Source organism: Carcharhinus amblyrhynchos, chromosome 13 (assembly GCF_965287045.1).
Source record: "Carcharhinus amblyrhynchos chromosome 13, sCarAmb.v2.hapA, whole genome shotgun sequence".
Lineage (NCBI taxonomy): Eukaryota > Metazoa > Chordata > Chondrichthyes > Carcharhiniformes > Carcharhinidae > Carcharhinus > Carcharhinus amblyrhynchos.
In genome coordinates this window covers 55,696,291-55,712,211 of record NC_137336.1, presented here as the reverse complement: position 1 = coordinate 55,712,211, position 15,921 = coordinate 55,696,291, and the positions used below count along the sequence as shown (strand labels likewise).

At 40.0% G+C, this 15,921-nt stretch overlaps 1 protein-coding gene across 2 annotated transcripts in view; it reads left to right on the top strand.

Moving 5' to 3' along the window:
- The first annotated feature begins 754 nt into the window (after positions 1-754).
- Positions 755-15,921, top strand: part of LOC145351922 (zinc finger protein 346-like) — a 33,036-nt gene continuing 17,869 nt past the window's right edge. Inside the window, exons 1-6 of one of the 2 annotated variants that reach the window (XM_080201713.1) lie at positions 755-949; positions 8,629-8,732; positions 9,451-9,540; positions 12,296-12,455; positions 14,494-14,706; positions 14,945-15,442. In XM_080201713.1, the coding sequence (XP_080057839.1) occupies positions 865-949; positions 8,629-8,732; positions 9,451-9,540; positions 12,296-12,455; positions 14,494-14,706; positions 14,945-14,961 (669 nt within the window). In that variant the 5' untranslated portion in view covers positions 755-864 and the 3' untranslated portion in view covers positions 14,962-15,442. Of the gene's footprint in view, positions 950-8,628; positions 8,733-9,450; positions 9,541-12,295; positions 12,456-14,493; positions 14,707-14,944; positions 15,443-15,921 lie in introns of those variants that run through there. The other variant, XM_080201712.1, reaches the window with a different exon arrangement.

Genomic DNA, 15,921 nt, shown 5'->3' with positions numbered 1-15,921 from the left:
AACTGCACACTAGGGTTTTAATAGAAGTGGCTGCAAAGATAGCAGACCCATTGGTGAAATTTTTCATAACTCACTAAATTCGGGAAGGGTACCAGAGGTTTGGAAAACAGCCAATATGACTCCCTTGTTGACAAAGGGAGAGAGTCAGAAGGCAGAGAACTGTCAGCCACTTAGTATAACATCTATTATTGGCAAGATGCTGGAGTCAATAATCAGAGATGAAATAATTAATCATTTACAAAAGCTGAATATAATCAATCCTAGTCAACATGGGTGTATCAAAGGTAAAATTTGCTTGAATTCTCTGAGGACATAACCAGGAGAGTAGATAGGGGGAAGCTGTAGATATGATGTAGATTTACAAAAGACAGACAGTGATGAAACTCTCGAATTCTCTACCCCAAGGGGTGCTGGCCTCTTTTAAGGTCAAACCAAATGAACAAACTCAAGTTAAATCAGGACAAAGTAAAATGGGCAGCTCCCTAAAAGGAAAGGGAACAGCCCAAACAAAATCAAAGTATAAAGGAAACATGAAAACATCAAATTAAAATGTGATTATTAGGGTCAATAATGCACCCCAGCCCCTGCAGTGCCCAAAGGGTGCTGGAGGTATCATGTTTCTGATTTGTGAAATGGAGCAGTTGCTCCAGTTCTGGAACATCTGCTCACCTAGGCGGCTCCAGCCACTGTCACACTGCCGGCGCGGCCCGCTTCCATGGCAACCCCCTCCCAAACCTGACGTCGCGGCCGCGAAATTTCTGGAAGCGGAGGGCGAGATCTGGCGCGGTCCGAGTATGTTCGCGCGAGATCTCCGAGCCCTCTCCCTGGCAGCGAGTGCGGGGCTCGGAGTCGGACTAGGCAGCAATGGCGGCGGAACGACCCATACCTCAGTTGATGGAAAGCTTCAAACCGGCCGGCGCCGGCGACAGCTCCACCGGCAACGGGGCTGGTAAGCGCTGCCTGAGCGCATCCACGATTGATTGAATGCAGTTGCCCGGTGGAGGCGGCTGCTCCGAACAGTGATGGGGGGGGGTCGGGTTTCTTGAGGTGGTGACGGGGGGAGGGGGGGGCAACGGTGAAGCTCATTCCCCGCCCCCACCCGCGTCTCGGCTTCGAGCTCCCGCTTTAGGCCCCTCACTCGCAGTGATTGAGATGTGCGAGTTGGTGCATCAGCACCTGACTTCATGTTGGAAACCCCACCTCCTCATCATCGCCATGCAGAGTTTTTTTTTGGGGAGGGGGGCGGGAATTGAATGAAAACTCACCCTCACCCTCCCACTCCACTCCCAGTGCTCGGCATCCAGCAGCAGCTCCCCGTAAAAACACAGGACTGAGGTTCTTGGAAATGATCAGTAACATCTGTGGGCATTTCATTCAGGTCAGTGTTTGGTTTGGGGGGGAGGGGTGTGGATTAACATTTATAAATCAGGGTAGGATCAGGGAATTACAAAATGCTGGAAAACACTCCAGTAGATCAGATAGCGTTTATTTGTGCACTGAAAATAAATGAGATAACATTTCAGGTCGGTGGCCTTCCCGTCAGTACTGTATCAAGATGTTAACTCTTATCTCTATGGTGTTCCCTGACCTGGATATTTCCAGTATTTACAAAAGCAAAATAATGCAAATACTGGTAGTCTTAAATAAAAACAACAAATGCTGGGAATACTCAACAAGCCTGGAGAGACACCAGATTAATGACCCTCCCATCAGTACTGAGAAGGTACATTGGGGTCGAGCTTTATTGCGCCAGGAGCAGCCAAGGGTTATTGGGAACAAATTGGAAATTGAAATGAAAAGCATCAGGAAGCTCGGGGCCATGCTTGTGGACTATTTGGAAGTGTTCCACAAAGTAGTCAATAATCTGTTTTGAGGAGACCACATGGTGAGCTGCAAATACAACATACTAAATGAAAACTATAAATAAATTGCTAATTCATTTGGAGGGTGTATTTGGGGCCTTGCATAGTGGGAAGAGAGGAGGTAAAATGGCATATGTTGCATATTCACTTTTGGAAAGGATGGGTGTAATAGAGGAGTGAACTAGAGTGTTGTGGAGAGAACACAATCCCTTTGGTATTAAAAGGGCACAGTAAGAAGTCTGATGAAAGAGCAGTGCTCCGAAAGCTCATGACTCCAAATAAACCTGTTGGATTTTAACCTGGTGTTGTGAGACTTCTTACTGTACCCACCTCAGTCCAACACCGGCATCTCCTCATTGTGTTAAAAGGGGAGATGTTTAGTGACAGCATCACGATGGAGATGCAGACGTGGTGGAGGATGATTCATTGAATACAGAGGCTAGTGGGATGGACGGCAAGAACAAGGGCATTTCAATCATGGCTCTGAGGAGGGCAAGGGTCGAGAGCAGAAATGTATACCAGTATTTTCTGGATTCAGATCTTAGTAGCTGCAGCAGGAAGAAAGGTGAGAGAAGAGGAGGGAAGAACAAACAGTAAGGTTTATCATATGTGAGACAGAAGTCATTAAATGACAAAAGGAGTGGTGGCACTAGGCAAAAGGGGGTGGAAATAGGGCACGTAAACAAAAATGGGTTGAAAGAAGGTGGAAATAGCAACAAAAGAACTATTACCTGAAGTCTGAAAAGTTCAGTGCAGTGGTTATGATCTGAAGCTGTTTAAATAAATGTTGTGTCTGGAAACTCTTGAGGTGACTAGTGAGGCACTGTTCCCTGAGTTTCTACTAAACTTCAATACAACAATGTAGGTTGTAGGACCATTAATTAAAATGGTAAGTGACTGGAATTTGAGAATCATACTTGTTGACTGAAACAAGATCATAGAATACCTACAGTGCAGAAGGAGGCCATTCATCCCATTGAATCTGTACTGACAGCAATCCTACCTGGGCCCTGTCCCTGTAACCCACATATTTCCCCACTAATCCTACTGATACTAAGGAACAATTTAGCATGGCCAATCAAACTAACCGTCACATTTTTGGACTGAGGGAAGAAACCAGAGCACCCAGAAGAAATCGATACATACACTGGAAGAATGTGCAAACTCCACACAGACAGTTACCCAAGCTGGGAATAGAACCCGGTCCCTGGCGCAGCGAGGCAACAATGCTAACCACTGTGCCAGAGAGATGTTCAGAAGGGTGTCTCAATAGGAACTTGTGTAACTAGTTTCTTTCCAGTCCTACTTTGGCACCCTCCTTTATAAAATGAGCAACTACTTCTATTTATTGTGCCTTTAATATAGTAAAATATCACAAGGTGGTTTACCGGTGCATTGTGAATCAAAGTCACTCCCTGTTAACCCTAACAGCACTGTACGGACTTTAACAGTTCATCACCACCTTCTCGAGAGTAATTAGGGATTGGCATTAAATGCTGGCCTAGCCAGTGATGCACACATTCTGTAAATGAAGTTTATTAAATGACCAAAAATGTGGTCAAAGAGGTGGTGTTAAGGCAAAAAAAGAGAGGTGAAGAGATTTAGGGAGGGAATTCCAGAGTATCAACATTGTCAGTTGAAGCAATGGCCATCAATGGTGGAGTAATTAAAATCAGGCCAGAATTGGAGAAGTGAAGATATGCCTGAGGGTTGTAGAGCCTGATGAGATTACAGCAATAGGAAATGGCAAGACCATGGAGGAATAAAACAAGGATGAAAATTTTAAAATTGAGTTGCTTAACACCACTGTACAATGATGATGAATGAATGTGACTTTGTATTTAGGATGCGGCAGCAGAGGTTTGGATGAAGTCAAGTTTATGGAGGTTAGAATGTAAGAGGCTGGCCATGAGTGTGTTGGAATAATCAGGTCTAAATGTAACAAAGGTGTGATCCTGGAGGAGGGGTAACGTGGAAGCAGGAAGAAGAGCCATTGCCGGTGATACTGAGTGCAGCCCCACTCAGCTGGATAATGTTGGCAAGGCATTGGGGGAAGATGGTTTGGTTAGTCGTACAGGTAAATTGTGAAGGATGAAAAGAGACTAGTTTGCATTTGTCACAGGCTCGTGGGATGTTATTTGCATTGTGATAAGAGCTGCTTCAATATTTTGACAAAGATACCTGAGTGGAGATTCAAACATGAAATTCAGGAGATGATGGGAGGTGAGAACAGATTTGTGAAATTTGGAGAGACAAAGGAGGTTGGAGATGGTGCACGAGGATTGTGGGATCGTGATTGATTATTTGCAGGGATTGCAAATACAAAAATGATGACAGTACGCGGGAGACCAGGGAATCAAAAGATAGCGGAGAGGGTATGGTTGAATAGACTGGTAGCTAATAGTTATTTGGTAGTGCAGAACTTGAGGATTACTAGCTATGTAGGCTGTACATTCCAGTGACTGGTGGATCATGTCAAACAGCATGTCCCCAACTGCTGGTCACTGGACAAGGCTCAGAACGTACCAAACCAGCCCAGGCTTGCAAACCGCAAAACATAGTGTCCGACGTTAGATATGATTCCATGATTGGACAGCATTTGCTAAATAATCCTCAGTGTGCTAAGAATTATGCTGGCAACCAATTTACGATTGTCGGCTGAACTCACATTATGGTGTATTTGCATATACTGGAAGCTACATGTATTAATGCGTAAGGCCCTGTTCCTTGTAGACTGAAAGAAAATGTATGTACATTGTATGTGTTTTAGCTTAAAAAGTGACTGCCATTTCCTGGTTTATTCCCCAGGGCTGGTCATGTTGCCTGGGTTAAATTTCAAACAATGCTTAGCAGTTGCTGTCAGTCACCATCAACTGGAACGTTCCTCATGGCAGTGCCTCTACAATCAGAGTTCACTTGCCAACTAGTTGGCATTCTTGTCTCTGGTATAAATTGTTGATTTCCCTTTATACTGGTATTCTTGCAAAGTGTCCTCAGTGCAAAACCAAATGCTTCAACAAGTCTTTCTTTTTCCAGTCATACTTAAGATTGGTAGCTGTAGAAATCTGGTGGATGGAGAGTAAAAGTTATGTAAATGGAATTTTGAGGATGCAATTGTAAGTGAGTTGGGAGATTTTTCAGGGGTGACACTAAAGGAGAAATGTGATTCTACACGTCAGACTGAAAAAAAAAACTTCCGATTGTAATTATTCACATTTATTTGGGTAGGATAGTTGGTAAGAAACCTTTTCCCTTACTAAAGGGGTCAATAACCAGGAAGCATAGATTTAAGATAAAGGGCAGGAGATTTAGAGGGGATTTGAGGAAAATCTTTTTTGCCCAGAGGGTGGCAGGAATTGAACTGTCAGAAAGAGTGGTGGAGACAGGCACCATCAGAGCATTTAAAAAGCATTTAGATGAACACTTAAGGCTATAGTATGCAAGGCTACGGACCATGTGCTGGAAAATGGGATTGGAATAGATGGGTATTTGATAGCTGGCATAGACACAGTGGGCCAAAGGGCTCTTTCTGTGCTGTACAATTCTCTGACTTGTAGTGGTTCTGCTGATGTCATTATATAGTTCCCTAGACCTATCTTTTTACTTCAATTAATTTTCCTTTTGCGTTTCACCATCATTCTTTTCCCGCCTTCCATCCTATCACTTTTGTCTTTCATACTGTCCTCTGTAACTCCACTTTGCTTGTCCTTTCCTTGACTCTGTACTTGCTTACATATTTTAAAATCTGTGACATCTAGTCATGATGAAATAGCCCTAAAACATTAACACTGTTTTCCTTTTTGCAGATGCTATGTAACTTGCCTCCCTATTGGAGTTTTTTTGTTTGATAGATTAATTCACTTACATACTGCAGGAAAATGTAGGCAATTTTGTTTCTTAAATTCATAAAATGGGGTAGGGGAGGCAGGTCTGTAGTTGGGGAAACGACGTGGGACAGAACTTTCCCGACCAGCTTGAGATAGGTAATGCTTTAAGGCAAGTGATTTAGCATGGTGTAACATTGTGACCAAACCTGTGAATTTTTAAACATGCTGAAAGTAGGGTGATTTACTCTGAGTACAGCAATTTTGCAAACCGTTGTGAAAACAGTAGTAACAGCAATTTTTTTTACATATTAAAGAAAATAGAGGTAAGCTAAATGTATAGGATACAACATAGAATCAACAAAATCAACATCAAAAGGTGAAAAAGCACTTAAGTTGCACTTTAAAACTTGTGAACTGTGGCCACCTTGGTATTGCACAGGATTTTAAAGTCTGTTGAAAACTTGTCAGATACATAGTACTGGTTTATGTAACTAGTGAGAAACGTCGCTTATAATGATTCTTCCAGTCTGCACAGTAAGTTGCCATGTATCTGACTAATCGAAAAAGAAATATGATTCTTTGAGGGCTCAGTAGATAAATGCCATTGGCCAGTTTGGTAAGGGACCAGAGAGTAATGCAACCTGTAGAACTGAAGCAAAGGCTATCATCTTGTGGAGAGAACATGGATCTAAAGTGCATTTGCTGTCTTCTTCCTCCAGTAACATAAGAACATAAGAAATAGGACACCCTACCCCCAACTCCATGTCACTCGACCTTCTGCAATAACCTCTTGTGAGGCACTTTGTCAAACGCCTTCTGAAAATCTAGAAAGACCACATCCACCGGCTCTCCTCTATCCACCGCCCTAGACACATCCTCATAGAACTCCAGTAAATTTGTCAGACACGACTTCCCTTTAATGAAACCGTAACTCTGGACTAAAGGTCAAAAGTATATAAGTTTTGGTCCTTTACCTGAAAAAGAATGTAGTAACCTTGGACATAATCCAAAAGAGATTCACCAAGCTAATTTCTGGGATGGGAGTGTTATCCTATAGAGAGACTAAATTGTCTGTGTTCCGTGGAATTTCGAAGTGTGAGCGGTGACCTCATTTAAATACACAAGATACTGAGAGGGCTTGAAAGGATAAGTTGTAAGATGTTTTCATTAGTGGAGAGTCTTGAACAAGGGGACATGGCTAAAAGATTAAGGTCGGTCATTTCAAACTCAGGTGTGTAGAAATTTCTTTTCAGAGGGTGGTGAATCTCTGGAATTCTCTACCTCTACGGAGGCTAGATCATTAGATGTATTTAAAGTGAAGCTGGGTAAATATTTCATAGTTCGGGGGTTAGGGCTATGAAGAAATGGCACAGAAAAGGATGTGAGGCCTGTATAAATCAGCCACAATCGTATTGAATGGTGGGGCAGGCTTGAAGGGCCTAGTGACCTATTCTTTCTTCTATTTCTTGTGTTCTTGTGAAAGAGTAAAAAAATTACACAATACTGTGGGATTTGGGTGTCCTTGTACATGAATCACAAACAGTTAGCAAGCAGACACAAGTAATTAGGAAAATAAATGGAATGTTAGCTTTTATTGAAGAGAGTTAGATATACAAGGAGGAAAGTTGCTACAAATGTTAAAGGGCTTTGGTGAAATGGCGTGAAGAATACTATGTATACTTTAGGAGAGATATACTTGCATTGGAAGCAATTCAGAGAAGATTTACTATACTGGTTACCAGGATGAAGAGGTTGCATTATAAAAAATGTTGAGTAGGCTGTGCCTCTATTCAGGAATTTTGAAGAATGAGAAGTGGTTGTATCAAAAGATGTGAGATTTAAAGGGGGGGTGCTGAGGAGATGTTTGCCCTCAGAGAAGGGCAGAAAGTAGTTAAGCAGAAATCCTGACTTTATAATGCATAGTGGTCAATTTCATGAGTTGAACAGAAAATTCCAGCAGTAGTTTTTAAAAATCTTTCTTCTGTCAGCTGTGTCACCATAAACAGGGACTTATTCTGGAGATTAGTAGCTAAGATTTTAATTTTAGATATTAATCTTGCACACAGATTGGATGGTAAGAATTATTTAGGGATTTCAATGTTGAAATGTCAACACCTATAACTTCCTGTAAAGCGCTACTTATGCTCTAATTGGAATTGCAATGTGCATAATTCCACCAATTTGTAACATTTCTTCTTAACGCTCAAGAGCTGCACAGAACCCCCAATTCCCTTCTGCAAACACTGACCCTGTACTCCTGACACCCAAAATTATTTTGTCCTTTAGCTGTTATTTTGCAGTACAGTCTTGCTCCATTTATGAAACATACCTGATCCACTTTCATTTGTTTCCCCACCTCTCCAGCCTAAGGTATAATCCTATCCACTTTTTTTCCACTGACCCTCGCATCATAGCTGAAAATGCTTTAGCAATCTACTCCCTATTTTTTCTGGCTGAAGCTTTGAGCCTGATCTCACTTCTCCGAAACCTGCTTTTCCACACTTTTACTCCCTGCCATTCACTATATATTGCCTATCTGTACTAGAACTTCCAAAATGCATTACCTCACATTTGTCTGGATTAAACTCCAACTGCCATCTCTCTGCCCAAGTCTCCAACTGATCTATATCCTGCTGTATCCTTTGATGGTCCTCATTGTTATCCGCAAATCCACTAATCTTTGTGGTATTACTGGTAATATTGTGGTATTACCTCAATATATGGAGTCTTACAGATGAGAATTAAAGTGCTAAATTTATTTTAAAATAGCAAAAAAGTATGTTGTGCTTGACTACAGAATATAGGTAACCATTAGAAGTTTTTTGTTTCTAAGGAGGTCTATACCCACTGGGGAAAATGGTGAAATCTAATGGCTTTGTTTAAAGAAGACACTTACTGCAAAATGTCAGAATCTCTACTCTCTTGATTTGTCCTTACAGTACAAAAGATCATCGAAGGAAATAGTGAGCTCTTCACGGACACTCACTGCAAAGTGTGTAACGCTGTGCTGATTTCAGAGTCCCAGAGACTAGCACATTACCAGGTAATGAAGTGGTAAAATCCTGTGTCAATGAGAGTTTGGCTCTTTGCTATCTCTGGTGTGATTAATGCGTGCTGAGCATGGATACCAGGTGCAGGATTTAAAAATCATAGCTCCTTATTATTGAGTAACAACACTGCCGAGTGTAGCACTGAGGCATTCAGGACTACAAAAACCTCAGGTTCAATCTTTGCTGACTATTGTGTTCTTCCTTCCTCTTCCCTTTTAATTATTTGGTACGTAGTTACCAGAGGAATTAGCCAAGTTGATGCAACCTTCCTGAGGAATAAAAATGTGCATTCGAGACAGTGATGATTGAGACAAATGCTAGAATTTGCCAGGTAGAGATAATGGGCCTCTAATTTGAAAATTAAATAATGTGTCAAAGCATGACGACAATTGAGTTATAGCAAAATGTTAAATTTATCCCTAAAACTTTCTAAAGGTAGAATTAATAAACAGGAAGGCATGAGATCTTTTTCCTTCAATTGGTATAAAAGGATATAAACTTAGTTGTAACTATTTAATTGTAGTGAACCATGAAGATTATGTCTCACAGCTTCTGCTTGAAAGTAGCATTTTTACTTTGGGCAATAACTAAAGATGTTTATACAATCAATTTTTTCCACTATTTCATTGCTTATAGTATACTAATAGTCCAGAGTTGTGGGTAATCTTTGATCTCAATGACAAATTACTGAAATTCTGCTATGGTCCACAGAGCAAGAAACATGCTAATAAAGTACGTCGCTATGAGGAGCTCCATCAAGATGGTGAACCAGTCGCCAAAATAATAAAGAAGGATTCCACTGTAAGTTTCTATTAATCATAGAATGTTAGAGCACAGAAGGAGGCCATTTGACCATGATGCATGTACTGGCCCTTTGCACCATCTCTTTTGCCTTGACAAAGTGTAAAGCCTTGAACATAATACTCCCAATGGGGGTATAAGTAGGAGATTTTCACAATAACTTCATTGCAGTGTTTATGGAAGTCTGCTTGTAACACTAATAAATAAACTAAAACTAACTAGTTACAAAGCATAACTTCCTTGCTTTTCTGTTCAGTACCTCTATAAAGCTTGAGACCTCTAATGCTCTTTTAATTGCCTTTGCATCTTGTTCTTCCACTTTTCAAAGATTTGTGTATGTGCATCCCAGATTTTCCAATTTCGAGGCCGTCTACTCCAACTGTATGACCTCAATTTCAGACAAAGTTTTCTGATGCTCACATTTTGCTTGGAAAGAATTACATTTCCTTTCCTTCAAGAGATTAGTCTATTCTTCATAGGCAGCATTTTCCACGTAAATAGGATTCTGCGCATGCAATTTTCGAGACGAATGGCATGTTTTTTACCGGGAGCTTCTGAACTCTCTGTTCATGTCAATCATGGTAGCGTGGAGAACTGCCTATCTTCACATTGGTATGACTGATTCTGGGCATTCGATCACTGAAGTAAAAATAACCAGCAGCAACAACCCTAAATGTGCTTTCCCACTGCTCAGGAATCCAGCTGTCTGACTCGGCTAGTTGACCACTTTTGCTTTCTAGCTCTTCCCATTCTTCTTTTCTGTCTGCACACGTCTGTGTATTTTAACTTCTTTTCCTGTTGGTATTGTTTCCTGATCTCTAATTGCTAGGTTTATGCAACAGTGGCACCCTGCTGGTACCACTTTGGTATCAAAGGAGGATTGGAGATGGTGGCCAGAGTCTCTGCGGTGTTCCCCTCCTTGGCATTCCAGAATATATGACTTTGTGATTGGATGATTGTTCTACTTGGAGCACTACCGGTCTTTTCAGTACCTCTGCCTTGTTGTAAAAATCAGCCTGTTTCAACTCTTATACGGTGGACAAATAACTTTGAGTAGACGTCTTATTAGTACAAACAATATTTATTTAAACCCACACAATCAATAATCACCCACCCGACCAACAATAAGTTATCTTACAGAAAATACTAGAATTCAAGTACAATACAAGACCTTGACTTAACTGTGTGTGACTGACAAATACCCAAACAGATACTGGCCTTTATCTGTGTGCTGGTCTTGGTAGTTGTCTGCGTAGTCTGGTCCTTTAGTCTGGTGTGGTACCCTGGCTCTGATCTTCTTTCTTTCCTCCCTCCTCAGGTGTGGTGGCTCTCCGTCGTTGTAGCTTGTTCGTGGGGGTCCGAGAGAGAGAGATTCCTGGTTGTGCAGCATCCTTTATACCCCGTTCGGTTTCACGCCCTTTTTTTGGCCATTGCCAATCAATCGATCAGGACTTGATCACCCTGATCGATAAGAGTCCAATCAGGTGCTACCACACTGATCTCTGGGTGTGTCCCTGGCGGCCATGCCTGTAGGTGTTGTAGGCACATAGGCCACATACCTTCCTCCTAAATAAGGATTCACGGTGCCTTTACGTCTGGCACACAACCCAGTGTGATCAGACAGTCTCTTTCATCCTGGAGATGGCCCATATCCTGTGTATTCACTCATCAGGGTTGCAGCCTGTTTGTCTCTGTCTTTAAACTGCAGCCTGTCGGTTTAGTTTCTTGCCCGGTTATCCCAGAGTGCTTTACAAAACGCCATTTTAGATGGCCTGTTTGGCTACAGCCTTATTTAAATAGAATTCTTCCACCACCTCGTTTACAATGATATTGATGACTTTCTCCTTAATGAAGACAAGAAAATTCATTTAATACCTTATCTACGCCCACTTCCTCACAAAGATGTCCTTTTGGTCCTTAATCAGTCCCTTTCATTTAATTGCCCTTATTATATGTTTGTAAAATACTCACCAATCTATCTCATACATTCTTTTTGCCCCCCATTTCCTTTTTCAGTTCTTGTATTTTTTATAATGAGCATTGTTCACTGTAGAATTATGAACCAGATATTTATCAAATACCTCCTTAATCTATATATTCTTAATTATGCAAGAAGCTCCAGCTTTAGATTTACCTTTCTTTCAAAATATGTCGTTTGTGCCTGAATTATCTTCTCTTTGAAGGACTCCAACTTTCATGATGACTATACTCAGGGATATACATACAAATCATGTATCTTTGAATACACTGAGAATTATGAACTAGTTGAGACTTGGTGCCTTTTGTATATAAAAAAAAATGTTTTTTTATTCAGCCATTTCTACTTGCCTGTAAATTCCCAATTTCTCAAAATTCCTGTTTGCAGTCTGTTTAGAAAACCAAAGTTTTATCAAACTGAACATTGTTTTCTTTAACATAAAGCAGATTAGTGGTAGTTAAGTCAATCAGCTGTAAATAAATCCCTTATTAGGGATTAATTACTGAATCTAGAAGTTGACTGACCAGTTGTAATTGGTGTGTTTGTTGAAGGACCCTCTAACATAACATCTTGATAAATGTGGCACAGCAGGTACAGGCAATCGATCTCAACTGCTCCATCTATCTACAATGTACATAATTATCTCGTATTTGCTTAAATATAAAATAAATAAATCTGTTTATATGTAAATGTTTGTCAGATTAAGCCAGCTCTGATCAAGGTCAAACTCAGATGTGATTTATTTAACGCAATCAGAATTTTCGAATTTTTTAACAGGACAGTAGCAATGGAGAAGTGGATCGGAATAAGTTTTGTCCACTGTGTAATATGACCTTTACATCACCAGTAGTTGCCCAATCGCATTATCAGGGGAAAAACCATGCAAAAACTCTGAAACTGAAGCAGAAACAAGAAGAAACTACCCCAGCATCCTCTGGTTAGTGATCTTAATATATTGTAAATGTTAGATAGTTAAGATTGTGTGCATAATTTTTACATTTCTAGTTAAATTAGCTGGTATTCAGCAATCTGTCCTGTTGCATTTATCAGAATTGTCAAATGACTGCTGGAACTTTCCACAGATGTAGTGGTAAATGCTAAGAAAATGTGTAGAACTATTTCAGAGTTACGTTTGATCATGTTCTTATGAACCTCAAGATATGATGTTGCTGCACCCCTCGAAATTAGGAACTGCATTCTGCTCTTACTCTTGTGAATGTCAATGTTAGCAGGGGAAATTCTCTCTTATTAAAAACTTTGTATAACTGTAAACGTTATAACAATGAAAAAATATAAATTGACAACAGCAAAGAGAGAGTACAAAAAGAGACTGGCAGTAATCTGAATGTTTCATCTTGTCATAGAAATAGTAAAAGGTTAGCAAGAGTAGGGCTGGGGCTAATTTGGGACCAAAACAGTGATCATGGAATCAGAGGGCAAAGCTGAGGTAATAAATTAATATTCTGCCTCTGCCCTTACCAAGGAAGAAGAGGCATTCAAAATCATAATAAAAGGGAGGTAACTTAGTTGCTAGATGTGCTAAAACTTGATAAGGTATCGGGGTGGCGAAATAAATGTTTACCAGAATGTCTGGAGAATCACCCTGAGTTTTCAAACTGTGCTCATGGATGACTAATGTCCAATTGGTCCACTTGCTTTATCACATCTGAAGGATGTCATCTCTGACAACTCAGCACTGTTAGTATTGTCCTCAGGTAGCATTTGAACCTACAGTTTGTTGCTCTGATGTGAAAATGCAGCAAACTGAGCCATTCTGAGACATTGCCTGTGCTTGGGGAGGTGAAGATACTAGAATTAAAGTATAGTATCCCTACAATGCAGAAGGAGGCCCATTGAACCGGCACTGACAACAATCCCACCCAGGCTCTATCCCTGTAACCTCATGTGTTTACTGTGCCAACTCGTCTTAACTAAGGGGCAATTTAACATAGCCGGTCAGCCTAGCTAGCACATCTCTTGGACTGTTGGAGGAAACCCATGCGGACACATGGATTTCCACACTGTGCAGTTTCCCTGCCTAGTGAAACTGTTGAGCCTACCTCATTGAATGTTTTTAAGGCAAAGATAGATAAATTTTTGAACAGTAAAGGAATTAAGGGTTATGGTGAGCAAGTGGATAAGTGGAGCTGAGTCCACATAAAGATCGGCCATGATCTTATTGAATGGTGGAGCAGGCTCGAGGGACCAGGTGGCCTACTCCTGCTCTTAACTCTTATGTTCTTATGGACGCGGGGAACTTACAAACTCCACACATAGTTACCCAGGACTGAAATTGAACCTAGGTCCCTGCGCTGTAAGGCAAAAGTACTACAATGAGGTTATATTTTTCTAAATTAGCTGTTGGTAAAAAATGAGGAAGAACAGGACTTAGAAAATGAAACAGTGCAGCCATCCTGAAGAAAACAGGCAATATATAGGTGCGTTTAATAGTTTCCCTTTTACACATGATGGAAGGAACTTGTGAACTTTCTGCTGTTTGGACAGAGACCAGAAGAAAATATGTGCACTTAGTAAAGATAGGTTGCATTTACAAACTTAGCTATTTTTAAATTGAAAGAATCAACATTTTTGAAATGATATCATGTAAACTGAGGCTTTTATTTATTTAGATTGCTTATTTTGTCGATATTTGAAATTGTTTTAGTGGTATTTTAGTTGCAAAAATAAATGTTACAAACAGTTGGTTTGGTTCTTCATTACTCTGTATTTCAAAACTTTAAAACTAACAGTAAAAAAAACTTTACAGAATAGTTTGAAATAGTAACTCCTGTTGAAGATCTTTGCTCTTGGTACCCTAAGGAATTTGGCGTGAACAGCAATGAATAATTGTTATAATAAGCTCTTTAATTTACAGCTGCCTGAATGGAAGCCAATTTGCTTTAAACATAAAGATAAATTTTACTTTCTCCAGATCAGTTTCAGTATCAGTATCTTGGATTTTTTTGTTGTTGCAGCTACCCCTAAAGCAAAGAAAGAAATTGCCCCAACTTCTGCTGTGCAGTCCAATGTTGAACCTGGGAGCAGTGACCCGGACAAGTACTGTAGCCTCTGTCAAGCTTTTTTTAACCATCCTGCTATTGCCAAACAACACTATGTGGGCAAAAGACACAAGAAACGTGAGACAAAAGCAAAGTTGTTGGAACAACTAGGACAAGCTGATGATAACTGTGAGTATACAACCTGCAGGAGCTAATACACTATATACCACACGTGAATAGGAAAGGGATTTAATATTGGCAATACACTGCTGGTTTCAGCATCTGCTAAAGTAAAATTTACATTGCTGTTAGAAGGCCTATGTTAAGATTCAGGGAAGGGTTTGCATCCAAAATATCAGTCCATCTTTTTTTTTCAGATTCTGACAAAGCTGCTGTGTATTTCTGCCATTTTCTATTTTTATTTCAGATTATCAGCATTTGTGAATTATTTTAATTTCTGGTAATTCTCCACCCCACGAGTTGATCTTATGAATAAAGACAAAACCTGCTCGTTGAAACCAGCTGAGCAAACTATAAAACATCTCAAAAAAAACTTATTACTTTTGTAAAATGTGTTTCAATGTTCAGATTTGAACTGCAGTATTCAACTTAGGAAAGCATAATTATCATTTTTGTGCACAAAATATGATGTGAAACAAGAAAAATGCCCTTGGATTTGAGCAAACATATGGAATGCAGTAATTTGTAGTTCTGTCTTCTGTGGGGTATATTAAAAAAATAAATGCATTATCAATCCGCAAATAAGAGTAATGCAGTTAATTGAAACGTTGGTTAGATGTCACTTGCTTTATATTGACATTGTTTGTAAAGAGAAAATTGCCATTTATTTCACGTCAAAGCTGATGAATCTTGCATTATTGTATATTTATGTATTATCCAAGAATAAACTCAATCAGAATCCCCAGTTCAACTTTTTTTTCATGAAATGCAATTAAAATGAACTGTTTGTGCTATTCATACTGAAGTATCTGGTCAATTATGACCTTGCACTACCTACTACTGGATGATTGAAAATCAGTATCATCCAACTTGCTTTGTTAGCCTTGTGGCCATTGCCGTCTGTTGTTTTGGAAATGTTTTCTGCTCTTTTTGAAACAAATTGTTGCATCTAAGAAGGGAACAGCATTTTTCTGTTTGAAAATAGGGAAGCTTCTAATGACTACTGTTAGTTTACACCTTGCCGTTGCCATTCGCACATGGCTGAATACCTGACAAATTCAAAAAAAAATTGGACTTGTTCCGCGACTTGTACTTTTGTGTGAACTTTCACTGTTTTAGACATCAACTCTGGTGTTCTTGCTGGTGTCCGATTCATAGGTGATGTGTAGTACATTTCCCAGTTGATCATTTGTGAAACTAGACAGTGAATGTTGATATGCTGAT